This window comes from Folsomia candida, unplaced genomic scaffold, assembly GCF_002217175.1.
Source record: "Folsomia candida strain VU population unplaced genomic scaffold, ASM221717v1 Fcan01_Sc004, whole genome shotgun sequence".
Lineage (NCBI taxonomy): Eukaryota > Metazoa > Arthropoda > Collembola > Entomobryomorpha > Isotomidae > Folsomia > Folsomia candida.
The window spans coordinates 8,522,794-8,538,971 of record NW_019091196.1 but is presented as its reverse complement, the minus strand read 5'-3'; the positions used below and the strand labels follow the sequence as shown (position 1 = coordinate 8,538,971).

Below are 16,178 nucleotides of genomic sequence, written 5' to 3'. Positions count from 1 at the left end.
AGGCTCAAAATCCAACGGCCTCGGCCTCCTCTTCCCACCACAACGTCAGTCTGGCTTCGCTATTGGAGTAGAGCAGTTGTTCAGTTTGTTTCCGTGGGCCTGGGAATTTAGTTTTGCCACTCCAAATATTTCCACAATTAAATATTTTCTCGCTCATTAAATAATTAGCGTTAGGATAGTTAGTTTAGTTAGTTAGTTCTTTTGTTCCAGTTGTTTGAACACTGCACTGAACCGTATCATTATTTTCTAAATGATTTAGCCAAATCTTCGTAAAACTAAGTGATTATCGTCATTTATGAAATTTAAGTCTTTGGGCGTTCAGTATAAACAAATTTATTATCAGGCCGGATTATTTTGATAAGATTTGAGTTATTTTCATACTTTTGAGAGTATAGGGCTGTGGCGACTGTATGTTACTTTTAAATGTGTTTTGGTCGGTGGGTTTAGTCTGAGAGGTAGATTGGTGAGGTACTTATCTTTTAACTGTGTGTCGCGTGTGGTGTGGCGACAAGCAAGGACGACGACAAAATGGATTCAAGGATTCGATTACCTCCCTCCCGTGCGCATCAGTTGCCAAACTTGTTAAACGGTCATCATGATGAAGAAGAAGAATACGTTTCTCCCACTGAAGACGTGGATGAACTGACCAACGGAATTTCGGCGGTGGAGATAACCGCAAATGGATTGATTGAAACACCAACTGATTTGAATGATGTGCTTGGAGAAGGTATGATATTTTAGTAGAAGTCATTCACTAATTCGCTTTTTGCATTGTTATCTTTTATTTGACAGGATTTTCTTTCAAATCGTTTGCGACATTGCTAGAGACCCAGGAAATTTTCGTATTGGAATCACACTTCAAGTGGATTTTCCAAATTGGCAATAGCGAAGGGCTTCTCGATGAGAAACGCATCAAAGTGTTGTATGACAAAATGAAAGAATGGGAGTCCGAATCAGACGAACATTTGAGCGTCTTCCAGACCGTGTCGCAGAAGTGAGTCTTTTAATTAAAATTTTGATTAAAAATACAACTTTCTATAGATAAAATAATAATTCAGGTTACTTCTTGCCGTGTACTCGGCACTCTTGCATGGCGACACGGATCAAGTCGGCAAATATTTTGATGAAGCAAAAAAGATCATTTCGGAAACACAAAAGAAGACTGGCACTACTAAACAATTGCAAGTCTACCAATTCATCTTGGTGAGATTCAATATTACATATTTTGTCGGCAAGCAATAGAATTATTTTAGCAATTTCTGATTAGCTCTGCGATAAACTACTCGTGTCTGGTGCTGGCCTGCTGTTGCCACGCTCGAAAAGGAGATCGTCGACGTTAACTATCGAGTCCTTCAAGGCTGAAATTGAAAAATGGGATTCCGGAGGGAGGGAGGTATTTGCTGATGATTTATTCAAAGCGGTATTTCTGGGCATGAAGGCGCACATAAGCGCACAGCTTGGCAATACGTCTAAGGCCGTGAAGCTATATCGATGGGTAAATTATTACGAGTATAACAGCGTTTATGTATTCATGTGGTAATTTACTAGGTTGAGGTTCCTTATTTTTATTAGGCTGCACAGTTGGATCCCAATTGTTTCGACTGGGTGCATCACCACTACACTTCTTTGCGTCGTCAGCGAAGAGAAAATGATTTTGGTGCACCGCCTGGCGAAGAAGAATCTGCAGCTTGTTCTCAGGCCATTGTACTGTGCCCAGACGATTGGATTGCACTTTTGTCTAACGCCAACTTGCTCGAGGATACGAAAAGAGCAACGAGATCTTTAAAAGATCGACAAGAATTGGATCCAAAAATAATCGACATATTGACGTAAGCTGTAATTATATAAATAACTATGTGTAATTATTCATTCTGTCGGAAGGAAATGTTGACCAATCATATCAATTATTTGCCATACTTTTAATTACAGCCAAGCCCAGGCCAAGGCTCCTCATAATGTTTCGGTGAACTTGAAGTTAGCTGAAGCCTACTTGAATAAAGACAAGGCAACTGATGAAGACTACACAAAGTCCAAAATGTTTTTCGAGAGTTGTCTCCGACAATGGCCCAATAACTCTCAGGTTTTACACAAATTGGGAAAATATTATATGACGGTAATACCAATATTTAACTGCAACATATTTATTACTTGTTAGTGCGATTCTGTCTTGAATTGTATCAGTTCAGAAAATAATAATATAATTAAATATTGCAGAGAGATAAGATGGCTGGAATCAAGTATTTTGAAGATGCAGTGAAAGCTGATTCGGAAAATTTTCCTTGTCTTATGGATTATCTCAAGGAGAAATTCAAAATGTTGAATTATCTTGAATTAATAGATTTGATTGACGAATTTCTTCTCAATTATCAACACAAGAAAGTGTATCTGGGAAAGTTGCTCGCATTGAAAGGATACCTTCAGTGGATAGAAGGGAATTCGACAGATGCCATAAGGACATGGTTGCAAATTTTTGATAACGACGATAAATCGGAAAAAGAAAAATTGGGGAGCTATTTGAAGGTGGTGATAATACTTAGTTCTTGTTGTTTTTTATCGTTTTCTCATTTTCATTAATTGCAGGAAACTTTAAATGGGAAACATGTACCCAACCAACGACGTGGTCTTGTTCAATTTAAGGCTGTAAAGGCATTATTAATGAACACTACACACATGGCTCATGATGACAAGCGAAAAATTGAGGAATTCTTAACTCTCTTGAATGCTGACCAGCCACAACCTAATAATCGGATTTACAGCGTACGGGCCCTCGTCGGCGAAGACGATCAAAATTGGCGACACCGGAGCAACAACTCAAGACAATATGAAGGTGGTAGCGTAGACTGGAGAAGCTCGAACCGTCACCTAGGAAGGAATCAACACATTGCTTCAAGACCTTTAGGCGATCGTAGTAGTGCTCAAAATCGCCAAGAAAATGATTCTCAAGATATGGATTGGCGTCAGCGAGGTCCAACTGTGCCTCTCCAGAGCAGAAATGTCGAACTCACGGAACATGAAGATCTTCGAGTTACTATAATGGCCAACAGAGAACACCGGTACGTTTCATTTTAATACAAGAGCTTCTTGACACCGGACACGCATTAACTTTTGTCTTTAGAGATGGTAATGGTGCAGGCAGTACTGCACGCAGTAACAAGCAACCAGAAAATAACTCAAGGTAAAACATGCATTGCATATTTATCTTGATCTATGCTGATTTTAATGCATGTTATTCTAAACGTGGCAACCGTTCTAGAATTCAATTGAACAGTAATGGGCGTTGGAAGAAGAATTTTGAAAATGAAAACGTTGAGATCCAGAATCCCCGGAGGTATATTAATATTGCATTGATTACCTCAATTAAAGAATTACCTTATGATGAAAATCTATCAAATTTAACTAACGGTGATATTTTTGTAGTGGCAAAAGCGTCGGAATGAAACGACACGAGAAGAATGGACGTTGATTCCTAGAAAATCGTCAGTATGAAATTTTAGGGTTGCTTATGAATAAGTTTCTGAGTGGTGTAAATTATACAAATCTCTTTTCGTTTTTTGTTACGTTTTGTTATTTTACTGCTATATACAACTCATTATTATTCAACTTAAAATTATTACCTACCCGGTATGTATTCTTGGTCTACAGATACATTATTGGTGTTCAATCTTTTCTTACTACTTAAATGACAGGCAGCATATATATTCTCAGATATATAATTGGTTTGCTATCGATATTAATAATAACAACAACCATTAATAAAAAGAATACGGTTACTTATTTGTAGTTTTATTATTTAATACATATATGATTAGATTAGCATATCATGAAATCGTGTACCAAAAATACTAAGCTGCTGTTGTCGTGCATATCAATACAAGTGTTCATGGTTGTAGGATATATGCAGGTAGATTATCGCGTAGAGGTGTTAAATTGGTCAAAAAATCCTTCCGTGAAGTTTCCCTTGTAGACCAAATTGTTCATGTAATCTTGTCGAAGACGCTGTTCTTGGGCCAACTCTCGATTTATGTTGGTGAGCTCAATGTGCTTATCTCTGTTCCCAAAAAAATAATTATTGCATAATGTAATGCATACATAATATTAATTAATTTGAAATGACCCACTTTTTCCTACTGTCCAGTTCCTTGTCCAAAATGTGAGTAGCAATTGCATAACGTCGATTCATTTTCTCCCAGGCAGCGTCATACGCCTGCTCCTCCTTTTCCCGACGCTTTTTGTCCATTGCCTGTCGCAACTGCTCTTCCCGAATGGTTTTCATCATTTCCTCCGTATAACCCTTGAACTGGGCACGACCCACGCGGAAAGGTCCGTTGATGGACGTGGCATCCGTGACCTCGGTCAGCAGTTCACTGTGGAAGCAGTTGAGTTGGTGGGCGAGTGTGGCCTCCTCGTCGGCGAGTCGGTCAAGCTTTTTCTTTTCTGCATTTTCTTGTGCCTTAAAATGCAAATTATGTAGATTATTATGTCCATTTGGCTATCAATTAAAGATAATTTAATACAATCTTTTGTTTACCAGGGCCAAATTATACTGATTGTAAGCCAATTCTACTGCTCGTCTAGCTTGATTTTCTGCTCGCCCGAGCTCCGTGGTTCGTAGAGACATTTCTCTGAGGCGTTCTTCGTACATTTTGTGGGCCTATTTGAAATTTAAAAAATAATTGATTGATAATGGATGGGTCTGGAAATATTATTAATAATACTTCTTCATATTCACGCTGGTTTTGTTTCTTTTCGGCAATTTGGGCATCCAACCAAGCCTTTTTTTGCATTTCTTGGTTTACAATTCGCTGCTTGTAGCTCAAGTCTTCGCCTTCAAACCTGCATAAATAGTTTCATGTAAAAAATGTCATTCTAGTTTGTAAAGATTGCATAAATTTCAGCACTTTTGCATGGATGCAGGTCCATTTCTAACGTCTTCGTCATGTAGGCGAGCTGCATACGCCAACTTTCTCTTGTCGTTGAGGTCAAACTCTCGTCGGTCTTCGAACCTCTGGCAGGAGGAACGGAAATCTTGAACATCACTCCACACCCGCTTCTTATCCTGATAACATATTATCAGAAGAACATTATGTAATAAAGCGACTTGAATTTAAAGTTGGTAATTAAATAAGCTACATTTTCCACACGACGCTGAAGCTCCATGACCAGTAATTGTTGACGATTCGTCTCGCGAACCCATGCTTCATCCAACTCCTTTTCCCTTTCCTTCCGTTCTCGTTTCTCCTGAATTTGTATCTCGAGAGCTTTTAGGTCTTTCTGTTTCAAGTGAATGCAAAAAAAATGTATATAGCTAAAATTTAGAACTTTGTTAAGGATGCAATTCTGATAGGCAATGAGCTACCCCAATGATACGTTGATGGGGGTTGAAAATGCGCAACTTTCTCTCCTCCTCGGCACGACGACGTCTGGAGATAACCGCAGCCTCCTTCGCATCAATTGGAAAGTCAATTTTATACATTTTTTGGTGTTTTAGAAATTAATCTTGCCAGAGATTGGTTAAACTTTCTACTCGAGAAAACGGACGCCGGGCGATTGATCAATAAATTGCCGGATAATCGATTTTCATGAGTTTCATGAGCGTCATCTCACAGAAATCTCAAATTCATCCTATGGTTACATTTCTGATTTGCATATTTTATAAAATCTGAGATTTTGTAGCAGAAACGTCTACGTCTCATCGCAATTTCATATTTTTGTGTTTGTTGTATAAAAATAGAGAGCAAAAGTTCTCTCATACCCGCTGTATATTATTCTTGTGGTAAGCTCTAGTAACTTTCACCAGGTAGGAAATCTGCCTCAAAATGGGGAAAGGTTCCAGAAAACGCCCCGCTGGTCGACGAGGACACACGAACGATGAAGAAGTCGATTTCGAAACCTTGGTCAAAGAGGAGTTTAAAAAATTACATCGTCAGTACCGATTGATGGAAGATGCCCGACATGCAATACAAGGTAATACATATATCTTGAGCTTGTGATATGTACATATTCCATTAATTTAGAAAAAAAAACATTTCAAAAAATATGATTTCAGGCGCATCTGGAAAGTTGTCGAAACAAGGGAGACTTTTGGAGCGACTTCGTGAAGAGAAAGAGGACCTTCTTACTGACATTAAGAATGCGAGATGTCGAGCTTATCGCATGAAGGATAAGGGTATGTAATTTGAGAACAACGGACAACATGAGATTTTTTGAGACGCAAAACTTGGCTATTTTACTAATACAGCAAGCATTCGAACAATATTGGAGGCTTTGGAACGATATGAAAAATACAAGCAGGACATTGCCGCATGCATCCTCAGTATTACCGAGATGGAATCAAACGTAGACCGAATCACGCAACGACTGGTGGAACAAAAGCTGAAAGTTCAAGCGTTGTATGGACAAAGTATGACCGTTCCTCAGGCTGACCATCGTAAACGCATCTTGGAAAACAGATTGTATCATGTTAGTCACTAAATATTTGTGCATCCTTATACAATATGCAAGCTTATCTATGAGCATACCATTATTAGGTCACCACCCAATTTGACACCCTAGTCTCGCACAACAAGCAACTCAAGCAAGAAATAAATATGATGCTCAAACTCCGTGGTAATTTTTACCGTCGAATGTTGACCATCAAGAAGCTTTCTGCCAAAATAAAGCAGCGGATGGGTGAAGTTGTATATGAAGCAACTGCAGCTTACGATCAGAGGTGTGAATTATTAATCCATTATCGTATTAATACTTAACCTTTAAATATTTATTTATCATCAATCTCTTCCTTCCAGGGACGAATGGGTCAATAAGATTAACATTCTTCGCGAACGAAATGACAAAGATTCGAAACAGCATGTCCTCGAGATCAAAGAATTTCAACGTGTCCTTCACCACGACTCCAAAATCCACGAGTTTCTTGCAATCAAGAACAAGGAACGAGAACAACTTGAGAATGCTTCTCAGAGAAATGATCGCAAAAATCAAGTCAAGATTACTGATTTGGACGCGCTTCTGGCAGCTTATAAGAAGAGTTTTAAGGCGATCCTTCGCATGGCCAAGTCGCGAGATATCGAATCATTGGTCAACACGTATCTCGAAGAGGAGCAAAAGAATTATGCCGTGTTCAAATTTATTACGGATCTAAATCATGAGGTAATTTATCAATCTGCATAAATGCATGGACATATAAAGAAAGAAAGATGGGTCATTTTGAGACATAAACCATGCAGTTACCAAATCCTCCGATGGTGATGATGAACAATTAATTAAATTACTTCCAGGCAAATAGTTTACAAGAGGATATTGGAAATATTAAAGCAGAGATTGAAGAGCTTGCCAGACTTAATAAAGAAACGACCAAACAACAAGAGGAAACTTTGTCCGCTTTGGACGCAGAACTTGATGCTGAGACGCATCTTTTGGAATCAAGTGTGGCAAAGTTTACCCTCGCCAGTCACAATATGGAAAGCTTTGGCCACATTTTGGACGAAACCTTTAACGCTGCTGGGTGCTCGGACGAGTTGATTATCGGATTACTTGGTGAGTTAATTTATTCAATAAAGCAAACTCATAATATGCATCAAATAACAAACGTATATATTGGATGACTAGGAAATCAACAAGGAATAAAGCCACATAACATTGCCCTCGTCATGAAAGTGGTTGAGCACCGCACCACGGAGCTGCTGTTCGAAAAGGGTTTACTCGAAGTGAGAAAGAGTGTCGAATTGGATGGCAATCCGCTCCCAAAGAAGGCAGCTTTATGGGTCCAAGGTCAAAAACCGGCCCCGCAAGGAGGACCCTTCAAACCTCAAGTGCACGTTACGGGACGGGTCGATGCAGAGCAGGATGAAGATGACAATGAGACCAAGGCCTGGTCTGAGCGTCCTGTGTACTACGGCGAGATGAAGGATGGCTTGATGGGGAAAGATGTCCAAGTTAGTGGATCTCAAGCTGATGATCTCTCCATTTCTCCGTCCAATGCAGAAATCAACATGAGCAAGTTAAGCATGGTTCCTGAGGGCCCTTCAGCATTTGGGAAAAAGCCTCCGAAGGCCGAGGACTCGTCGTCTTCCACGGCTGTGAAGGCTGCCCCACCACCACCGCCGCCACCTCCACCCCCTGAAGAGGAGGAGGAAGGAGAGGAGTAGATAATTAGGCTCTGCAGCCACGACTCAAATTTTTTGTAATATGTAACTCAATTTAGACACATTGCGATGTTGATTACATACAAATCACGAGCTGAATTGATGTATCTGTCCACGTAACTATTTGAATAATCCGAATAATAACATGTCCATTCTATCTGCATGTTTATTTTTGCACACGGCAATGAATGGGACCGTGGGTTAGTTACATGCTATCACTTAACCATGGAGGATGATAACTTATTTGTGGTATTTGTGCCACAAGTTTGCCATAAGTTTACCACATGAATTGGATGATTGATTGGACGATAAGAAAGATAATCTACATTTCATAAGAACTGATAAATAAATTAAAAATCGAATTTGTTGATAATAAGGGGTATTTTAAGCGGTGCTTGTATTTAGGATTAGTTTAGTGTGCCACGTCTCAGCGACGGAGTAATAAGTATGTTGAAATTGAAAGTCCTCTTGGGCCTTTTGGCCGTTGTAGCATGTCAGGATGATGAATTTTTGTATGACACGTTTCCTGAAAATTTCCAATGGGGATTTGCAACTGCGAGTTATCAGGTAAAGAACGCACCGGAATTTTATGTATTTAGGCAATGTGTGTGCGAGTCTAATGATTCAATTGTATGATTCTAGATTGAAGGAGGGTGGAACGAAGATGGTGAATAATAAGATTTCATTTGGATTACTATTTTAATTTAGATTTTAAACTATATTCGAAATTTTGTTCTTTGTTTTTTAGGGAAAGGGGAGAACATTTGGGATGAATTTACCCACCGAACTCCCAGTCCGATTTTCGACCAAAGTTCGGGAGACATTGCATGCGACAGTTATCACAAAATTGCTGAAGATGTAGACATGTTGAAAAACATGGGGTCACATTATTACCGCTTCAGTTTATCGTGGAGCAGAATTTTGCCCAGTGGTAAAAATGACTCCATCAACTTGCTCGGAATTGAATATTACAACAACTTGATTGATCTCCTCATTGCGAATAATATTGAGCCCATGATCACTCTTTACCACTGGTTAGTAACATATTGCACGGTGATCCTGGTTGATTTTTTTTTAAATATGTATAAACGACTTCTTACATATGTACATCCAGGGACTTGCCCCAACCATTAATGGCGGAATATGGGGGCTGGCCAAATGAAGCGTTAATCCCACATTTCGTAAACTATGCTGAAGTTGCCTTCCGAGCTTTTGGAGATCGTGTGAAAAAATGGATTACATTTAATGTCAGTGTTTTGGAATTACAAATGTCGTTTTAAGCGGTGGTTCAGGTGGTTGATTTGATTTGATTTTGTTTTTAGGAACCTTGGGCAAATATTAATCCTGACTTCCTCAGACTTTATAAAACAACCAGCACTTTGAGAGGGGAAGGTTATACGTAGACAGGAGGTTCTGCAATGCCAGATTTTAACGCCCTTTTTGGAATTCGAAAAGCGAAGTTAAAATTATCGAGCATTGCAGACCATCTCGTAACCTCCCCTTTCTCCTCAGTAAGTGCTACTGGTGCTGACCGAGTCTGAGGAAGTCGGAACTTATTGAAATTTGTGTGACTTTGGGTGGTGTGCATTTTGGGATATTCAACAGGGGTACTACTATTTAAAATAATATTACTAACCTATCCATGAAAAGTAGTACATATTTTACCCCGTAAATTGTTAGGCAATGGCCCCAGGAATTCAGGATACGGATCAACCTTATCAATGTGCCCACACGATTATCAAAGCCCATGGCAAAGCCTATCGCCTCTATGACAGGGTGTATCGTCCAGAACAAAACGGGACAATCGGTGATTAAAGGACATTTATTTATGAATCACCATTAAATTAATTTATGAATTATTAATAATTTTTAGGAATCACCTTGGACTCTGGCTGGTTCGAACCAAAGAATTCTTCTGACCCTACTCATGTCGAGGCAGCTGAACGAGGGATCCAGTTCAAGGTCAGTCAGGGGCACGATATTACAACTAAAATTTCGCAAATTTCATAATATGCAATTATTTCTGCACAGCATGGATGGTTCGCGGCTCCAATTTTCTTTGGCAAGTACCCTGATGTCATGAGGGAGTACGTTGACCGAGCCAGTGAAGAGCAAGGCTTTCCTTCCCGTTTGCCAGAATTCACACACGCGGAATCAGTCGAAATTAAAGGTATTAAAATTAATTAAAGGTGATAGCGCAGAAAACTTAGTGTCATGCCTAATTCTCTATTATTTTTATGTGCATAGGTACGTGGGACTTTTTGGGACTGAATCATTACACGACCGAGCTGGTGGAGCCCTTGATCAAACCCGGCGCAGGATGGGATAATGATCAAGATACTCACGGGTCCCATGATCCAAGTTGGCCAGAGTCATCCGCATCATGGCTTAAAGTCGTACCATGGGGTTTCCGAAAATTGCTCAATTGGTTGAAAAACACTTATGGTAGCCCAGAAATTTACGTGACGGAAAATGGATTCGCCGACTATCCAGATACCGGACTGCAAGATGATGGGCGAGTTAATTACTACCGAGAATACATTAACCAAATGTTGAAGGCAGTCAAGATTGATAAAGTAAGAGTAACTGCGTATACGGCGTGGAGTCTGATGGATAACTTTGAATGGTACGTTTCACATGGTAGAAAAATATGTAGTACATTTTTGTAACTAATGTGAGATTTAAAATTATTTCAGGGCAAGAGGATATTCTGAACGGTACGTGAAAAAATACATAACTTTAGGACAAAATAGTAGGGTTTCCGGGATATTTGGGTCAATTTTTAGGAATTTTTTTCTCCAAGTATAATTACAAATGTTTAATATACTTATTTTTCCGAATTTAAGAGGAACCCCCACTTTATTATTGTGCGATTGAATTATTTATTACTGCAGCATATTATCAATCTCACACGTATTTTTTCTGATTTTAGGTTCGGAACTCACTCTGTCAATTTCTCTGATCCCAACCGACCCCGCACGCCTAAAGCCTCGGCAGCTTTACTTCAGCAAATTTTTGCAGACAATGGATTTCCTGCCCCGAGAAAATAAGTTATACATTTGCATCATCTTCTCAATGAGAATTTTGAATTGCACATTCCTGTAATGAATAAATAAGCTAAAAGTGTAAAGTTGGTGGCTGATATGATATTTGAATTGTCGAATTTTACATGCATGCATTCTTCCTCTAAAACGATATCTGTAAGTAATACGTACGAACGTCCAGCTCACCTTGGCTCGTTCAATGACTGCACCTCAGCAGGTCAACGTTTGAAGAATTAACTTTGAAACCGAAACCCGTCTTCATCACTTTCTATTATTTTATGTGATGTTGTTACGAACCTCGGTCTTAATTTTACTTGCACATAACTGGCTCTGACCATTACATTCGTACGTAAGAAACGGATTCAAGATTCAGTCGGTGATGCTGCTGATGCGATGTTGCTGAATTGAATAATATCCAGAAACGCACCTGTAATGTCAATTTTTAAGCAGCCAGACAACACTTTCATATTCTATCCACCCTTCTTCTGACGAACAATTTTCCTAAAACCAAACCAACGACCCAACTTCAAAAGAAGAATAAGAAGAAGAACCTGGTCCGAAAACTTCTGAAACCGGTTTCCGCACAAACTTTTCCCATATAATATATACACACTCTGATGTAGATACTTACATGTACTTGGTATTTACTGCAGTTTTTTGCTTAATTTCTATGCAATAATCAACTTTGTAGGTTCTAGAGTTCATTGTTCAGATCATTGGTTCGGGTGCCAAAGCCAGCCAAACCAAAGCTAAGCAGTCCATTCACTTTCAGTCTCTTCAACTGGTCGGTTTAACAATTAAGAGTGGACGGGAGTTGACAGTCTCAAGGATAAGAACTCCCTCAAAATGAAGGGACTCACGGTAAGTTATAGTTATCCTCGCAAAAATTTATTAAAATCTGCGTGCCGTAATTTAGTAATAAAATCTCGAAATCTTTAATTCCCCCAAAAAAGACGACGCTGCTTCTTCTGTGTGCAGCAGTTGGGTCGTATGCCCAATATCAACGCAGTTTCCGCGACACATGGCCCCCCGCTGGGGTTGGAAGTTCGGAAGAAGTCTCCTCCGAAGAAAGACCAGCAACGTCGACGTCCGTCGAGGTTGGCGGAGCGAAAGGGGAACTCGGAGTTCCAGAAAGTTTCGAAGCGGACGATCGAGAATTCACATATTACCCCGTAGCTGAAAAATTAAATGGTGTGGGCAACGTCTTTTACGAAGTTATCGATGACCCCCGAACGGAACGAGGAGGTAACAAGAAAGGAAAGAAAGGTTGCAAAAAAGGCAAAAAGAAGGGAAAGAAGAAGAAGAAGGGGAAGAAGAAGAAGGGAAAGAAGGGCTGCGGAGTTCATGGCGGATGGTGGTAGTAAGTGGGCAATATGTTTTTATATCCCTCAATTTTGCATAGTGTCTCGATTTTTTTGCTAACAACCCATTTTTCTTTACTATTAAAGCGTATTCGACAAAAAACACGGGTATATTTCTGGAAGGTAAGTACATATCTAAATTTAAAACAGATAAGTATATATTACGACCCGTGTTTTACAATCATTCTGTGTCTTTGCATAGATGGGGAGATCCACCACCAAAGGGGCTGGAGAAGGAGCATTATGACCACAATTTTGGGAAAGGAGGACACAAGTTTGGCAAGGGGTATGACGGTCATGGGAAAGTAGGCGGTGGAGGTGGTGGTGGTGGAGGTCACGGTGGGGGCGGCCATGGAGGCGGCGGCGGCGGTGGTGGCGGTGGTGGCGGCGGTGGGTGGGGAGTCAAAAAGCAACACTACCCCCACGGATGGGCTGAAAAACCAAAGAAGGGATGGGGCGGATGGGGACATTAATTCCAATGCTGCTCAAACCATCGCATTTTAATTGGCAAAAATTGCAACCTTATAAGACAAAATGAAACAAAAGGGGTATCATATTCATCATATTAGTCTGTAAGCATCTTCTATAAGCATCTTCTATTAAGTTACTTTTAAGTACGTAAATATATCAACATTATGCTCATTATTATAATTTTAGCTTTTTATTACGTTTTAATTCAAAATTGTGACTTTTAAAATTTGACCAGTACTTAATAGTTTGTAAACCCTACAGTAATTGACTGACATTACAATACTCAATGATAATGTGCAATGCAAGTCCACAAATTGTGTTTATTACGCATGACTTTAGTGTTGCATGATGAATGACTTTTAATTAATTCTTTGTAGATTATTAATTAAACGTTAAACATCTCAGAGTGCCGAAGTGTATTATTTATTGCTTATATAAATGTGCAAAAAATTGATAGAATAAATATTGGTAAACTGACAATTTTTTTGCGACCTTCTTGTATGCAGACTAGCAACCGGGGCTGAAATATTTTGTCATGGCGAAATAATCTCGAGCTATACCGGAGCTTTCTTTGAAATAGCGTTCATCATAATTTAATTTGTACATTACGATGCATTTTGTCCCATAGACAAGCCGTCAGATTAGTACGACTTAATTATTTAAAGCATGCCTAACGCTAAACTTGAAGAAGATGAATGAATCCGGATCTTCACCTCTTCCAGGCCCACCTCAGCCTCAGCAACAGGCTGGACCACCCCCTGCAGGGGTTCCAAATCAACCCATTTACCCGCAACAGGGACCACCCCCTGCAGGGGTTCCAAATCAACCCATTTACCCGCAACAGGGACCACCCCCTGCAGGGGCTCCAAATCAACCCATTTACCCACAACAAGGACCACCCCCTCAACCAGGGAACCCTCAACAGCGCCCACTACAACAACCACCTTATCCGCAGCAACCTGGTCAGCAGTATCCACCCGGCCAACAAAATCAACAGAGACCTCAATACATCCAAGGTCAACAACAACAACCACCTAACACAGGTCCTCCTCAGCAACCTGGAGGAAATTTACCCCAAAATTGGGCTCCACAACCTCAACAACCTGGACAACCCCCACCTCAATGGTCACCTAATCAGCAGCAGCATCCAGTAGGGCAACAACCTGGACAACCCCCACCTCAAGGGCCACAAGGACCACCTAACCAGCAGCAGCAACAATCTGGACAACCCCCACCTCAAGGGCCACAAGGACCACCTAACCAGAACCAGCAGCAGCATCAACAACATCCAGTAGGACCACCAGCCCCTGAAACAACGAACCCTTGCTGTTGTGACGCCTTAAGTGAAGGCGTTGGATGGATCTCTGCCTTTGAATTTGTAATAATTATGTACATATATTTTGGACAATATTTCTCGCCTCCTCATATTAGCAGAAAAATTCTAATCATTTCAGATTTTCGGAATTATTATGGCCATCGTGTGTGTGTCCAAAGTCGTTATGAGTGAAAGTGCCAAGACTAGGTATAATACGCGCAAGTCCCCTAACGAGCAGGATGACAATGGGCTGAGACAGTATGGAGAAGCGCACGGTATGTGATAACTCAACTTTAAAATTTTATTTCCTTATGGAACTAATAATAAGATTGACCTACACATACCACAAGTTATAAATCCATAGGCCTGACGCTGTATATCTTGATCGGTCTTCACATTGGGGCCATCATTGCCTCAATATTTCTTATGGTTGCGGCATCTAAGGTGTTCATACTGATTTTGATTCATTAATTAATTTATGCCAATTACTGTTACTTTAAACTCCAAAATAATTATGTATTATTGAATTTTCAGCGTTCTAGAAGCCTCTGCTTTGTCTGGATTGTTTCCATTATTTTGATTTCTATCGGAGAAGTTGGGGTCGTTATATACGATCAACTTACTGTAGCCATCGTATCCGCTGGAATGATTTTTTTGCGATTATATTTCATATTCGCAGTTTGCTGTTTTGCTAGTGAAATTTCAGTTTATCCTAATGGCCCTCCACGTAATTAATAATTTACATCCAATATTAAAGGCACAACTAAATATTTAAATAATTCAACTATGAATATCTGTAACAGCTCGCGTGGTTGTTAGACCAGCAGGAATGTACCAACCTGCAATGGTATCGACAGCCCCAGTTGTAGTGACACCCGCTTACGGATATGCGTATGGACTATTTAACCAATAATTGCATAAATAGATTAGTTTGTCAATTATTTTTCAAGTATTTTTTATGATTTGCAGATATCCAGCGTATGGATATGGATATGGGTATGTGACCTAACCTACAGACGTTATGTAGCCCGAGATAGTATAATTTTGAGGTTTTTTTAATCCATAATACAGATATCCCTACGGATATGGCTACGGTACCGACCTGGCGTTAGGAGTTGGGATTGGATACGGTCTGAGTGGGGGGTATGGGTATGGCTACGATTATTACAATGGAGGTTATTATGACAGCTATTATGATGGAGGAGGTTATTACGATGGAGGGGGCTATGACGGAGGGGGCTATGATTTTGATGGAGGAGGATACTACGATTCTGACTTTTAGTCCAACAAGCGTACCCTGATGGACAATAATAGGACTCATTTTAACATAAATTTTTTATAAAAGTTGTCACGAAAATCTAAATTGTCAGTGTCATTGGAGGAATAAAATGTGAATTTGTTCACTTCATGCGTTTACCAGTTCCCCAGGCATCATTTATTCACACATGTTTCTTCGTTATTACTACTTTCAAAATTTTGAAAAATCCTCGATTCTAACCTTTCGAATTTTGGAATCGTTCCTAAAATTTAAGCCGAATTTAAGACACTATGTCGCAACAAACTATCAACTCGCTCCTACTGAACCACAGTAGTTCAGTAGTAGAACCATCACCCTCGAGGAAAAGCGTTGTTTTTACAATTATTCCACCAAATGAGGAAACACTGTCTACTCACTCGATCACTTCGATAGCACACCCCCTTTCATCCGAGGAAGAGGAAAACCTTCCAGAATTTAAGCAGATTTTCACCTACAATCCTTGCTACTGCGAATGCCCACTACACGAAAGGTAAGATGCATACATAGTTTTTCGCAAAAATCGGATGTCGAAATTCTAATCCGTTCAAA

General features: G+C 39.9%; 6 protein-coding genes across 7 annotated transcripts; 5 read left to right on the top strand and 1 right to left on the bottom strand.

Annotated features, from left to right (window-relative positions):
• The first annotated feature begins 47 nt into the window (after window positions 1–47).
• LOC110848952 lies at window positions 48–3,770 on the top strand. Its single transcript, XM_022096325.2, has 11 exons — window positions 48–727; window positions 793–994; window positions 1,059–1,203; window positions 1,268–1,495; window positions 1,573–1,829; window positions 1,930–2,113; window positions 2,215–2,520; window positions 2,581–3,053; window positions 3,116–3,175; window positions 3,254–3,328; window positions 3,418–3,770. The coding sequence occupies exons 1-11, from the start codon at window positions 529–531 to the stop codon at window positions 3,461–3,463; spliced, it is 2,175 nt and encodes a 724-aa protein (XP_021952017.1). The 5' UTR covers window positions 48–528; the 3' UTR covers window positions 3,464–3,770.
• Window positions 3,501–5,597, bottom strand: LOC110849080 (RIB43A-like with coiled-coils protein 2). The gene is made up of 7 exons (XM_022096455.2): window positions 5,357–5,597; window positions 5,131–5,271; window positions 4,899–5,056; window positions 4,716–4,833; window positions 4,529–4,651; window positions 4,119–4,450; window positions 3,501–4,048 (listed from the first exon to the last, which is right to left on the bottom strand). The coding sequence occupies exons 1-7, from the start codon at window positions 5,471–5,473 to the stop codon at window positions 3,907–3,909; spliced, it is 1,131 nt and encodes a 376-aa protein (XP_021952147.1). The 5' UTR covers window positions 5,474–5,597; the 3' UTR covers window positions 3,501–3,906.
• A 14-nt stretch (window positions 5,598–5,611) lies between these two features.
• Window positions 5,612–8,287, top strand: LOC110849078 (coiled-coil domain-containing protein 114). Of its 2 annotated transcripts, XM_035851342.1 has the most exons (6): window positions 5,612–5,964; window positions 6,047–6,459; window positions 6,528–6,709; window positions 6,786–7,146; window positions 7,275–7,533; window positions 7,606–8,287. In XM_035851342.1, the coding sequence occupies exons 2-6, from the start codon at window positions 6,325–6,327 to the stop codon at window positions 8,142–8,144; spliced, it is 1,476 nt and encodes a 491-aa protein (XP_035707235.1). In that variant the 5' UTR covers window positions 5,612–5,964; window positions 6,047–6,324; the 3' UTR covers window positions 8,145–8,287. The 2 variants fall into 2 exon arrangements, with proteins under 2 accessions (XP_035707235.1, XP_035707236.1); XM_035851343.1 differs by having other exon boundaries at window positions 5,612–6,459.
• Window positions 8,288–8,542: 255 nt separating this feature from the next.
• LOC110849077 (myrosinase 1) lies at window positions 8,543–11,283 on the top strand. Its single transcript, XM_035851391.1, has 12 exons — window positions 8,543–8,708; window positions 8,784–8,808; window positions 8,890–9,175; window positions 9,256–9,388; window positions 9,464–9,541; window positions 9,731–9,748; window positions 9,822–9,948; window positions 10,015–10,103; window positions 10,173–10,311; window positions 10,389–10,767; window positions 10,838–10,858; window positions 11,074–11,283. The coding sequence occupies exons 1-12, from the start codon at window positions 8,589–8,591 to the stop codon at window positions 11,189–11,191; spliced, it is 1,533 nt and encodes a 510-aa protein (XP_035707284.1). The 5' UTR covers window positions 8,543–8,588; the 3' UTR covers window positions 11,192–11,283.
• A 602-nt stretch (window positions 11,284–11,885) lies between these two features.
• Window positions 11,886–13,497, top strand: LOC110848721 (glycine-rich cell wall structural protein). Its single transcript, XM_022096003.2, has 4 exons — window positions 11,886–12,046; window positions 12,139–12,545; window positions 12,634–12,669; window positions 12,749–13,497. Exons 1-4 carry the CDS (start codon window positions 12,032–12,034, stop codon window positions 13,017–13,019), a joined length of 729 nt encoding a protein of 242 aa, XP_021951695.1. The 5' UTR covers window positions 11,886–12,031; the 3' UTR covers window positions 13,020–13,497.
• An 86-nt stretch (window positions 13,498–13,583) lies between these two features.
• On the top strand, window positions 13,584–15,748 carry LOC110849076 (pistil-specific extensin-like protein). The gene is made up of 7 exons (XM_022096452.2): window positions 13,584–14,395; window positions 14,472–14,607; window positions 14,697–14,776; window positions 14,867–15,059; window positions 15,136–15,223; window positions 15,302–15,328; window positions 15,404–15,748. The coding sequence occupies exons 1-7, from the start codon at window positions 13,709–13,711 to the stop codon at window positions 15,612–15,614; spliced, it is 1,422 nt and encodes a 473-aa protein (XP_021952144.1). The 5' UTR covers window positions 13,584–13,708; the 3' UTR covers window positions 15,615–15,748.
• The last annotated feature ends 430 nt before the right edge of the window (window positions 15,749–16,178 follow it).

Bases quoted from the DNA above. Each gene is read 5' to 3' on its own strand.
- LOC110848952 (XM_022096325.2), top strand. From the start codon at position 529: ATGGATTCAAGGATTCGATTACCTCCCTCCCGTGCGCATCAGTTGCCA. The intron at 995-1,058 runs GTGAGTCTTTTA...ATAATAATTCAG, and splicing joins TTCCAGACCGTGTCGCAGAA to GTTACTTCTTGCCGTGTACT. The intron at 3,329-3,417 runs GTATATTAATAT...ATATTTTTGTAG, and splicing joins GAGATCCAGAATCCCCGGAG to TGGCAAAAGCGTCGGAATGA.
- LOC110849078 (XM_035851342.1), top strand. From the start codon at position 6,325: ATGGAATCAAACGTAGACCGAATCACGCAACGACTGGTGGAACAAAAG. The intron at 6,460-6,527 runs GTTAGTCACTAA...TACCATTATTAG, and splicing joins TGGAAAACAGATTGTATCAT to GTCACCACCCAATTTGACAC. The intron at 7,534-7,605 runs GTGAGTTAATTT...TTGGATGACTAG, and splicing joins GTTGATTATCGGATTACTTG to GAAATCAACAAGGAATAAAG.
- LOC110849076 (XM_022096452.2), top strand. From the start codon at position 13,709: ATGAATGAATCCGGATCTTCACCTCTTCCAGGCCCACCTCAGCCTCAG. The intron at 14,608-14,696 runs GTATGTGATAAC...ATAAATCCATAG, and splicing joins ACAGTATGGAGAAGCGCACG to GCCTGACGCTGTATATCTTG. The intron at 15,224-15,301 runs GTATGGACTATT...TATGATTTGCAG, and splicing joins ACACCCGCTTACGGATATGC to ATATCCAGCGTATGGATATG.
- LOC110849080 (XM_022096455.2), bottom strand. From the start codon at position 5,473: ATGTATAAAATTGACTTTCCAATTGATGCGAAGGAGGCTGCGGTTATC. The intron at 5,272-5,356 runs GTAGCTCATTGC...CACTTGAAACAG, and splicing joins CCCATCAACGTATCATTGGG to AAAGACCTAAAAGCTCTCGA. The intron at 4,049-4,118 runs GTGGGTCATTTC...TTTTGGGAACAG, and splicing joins GAACTGGACAGTAGGAAAAA to AGATAAGCACATTGAGCTCA.
- LOC110848721 (XM_022096003.2), top strand. The intron at 12,546-12,633 runs GTAAGTGGGCAA...TTACTATTAAAG, and splicing joins GTTCATGGCGGATGGTGGTA to CGTATTCGACAAAAAACACG. The intron at 12,670-12,748 runs GTAAGTACATAT...GTCTTTGCATAG, and splicing joins CACGGGTATATTTCTGGAAG to ATGGGGAGATCCACCACCAA.
- LOC110849077 (XM_035851391.1), top strand. From the start codon at position 8,589: ATGTTGAAATTGAAAGTCCTCTTGGGCCTTTTGGCCGTTGTAGCATGT. The intron at 9,176-9,255 runs GTTAGTAACATA...ATGTACATCCAG, and splicing joins ATGATCACTCTTTACCACTG to GGACTTGCCCCAACCATTAA. The intron at 9,389-9,463 runs GTCAGTGTTTTG...TTTTGTTTTTAG, and splicing joins AAAAATGGATTACATTTAAT to GAACCTTGGGCAAATATTAA.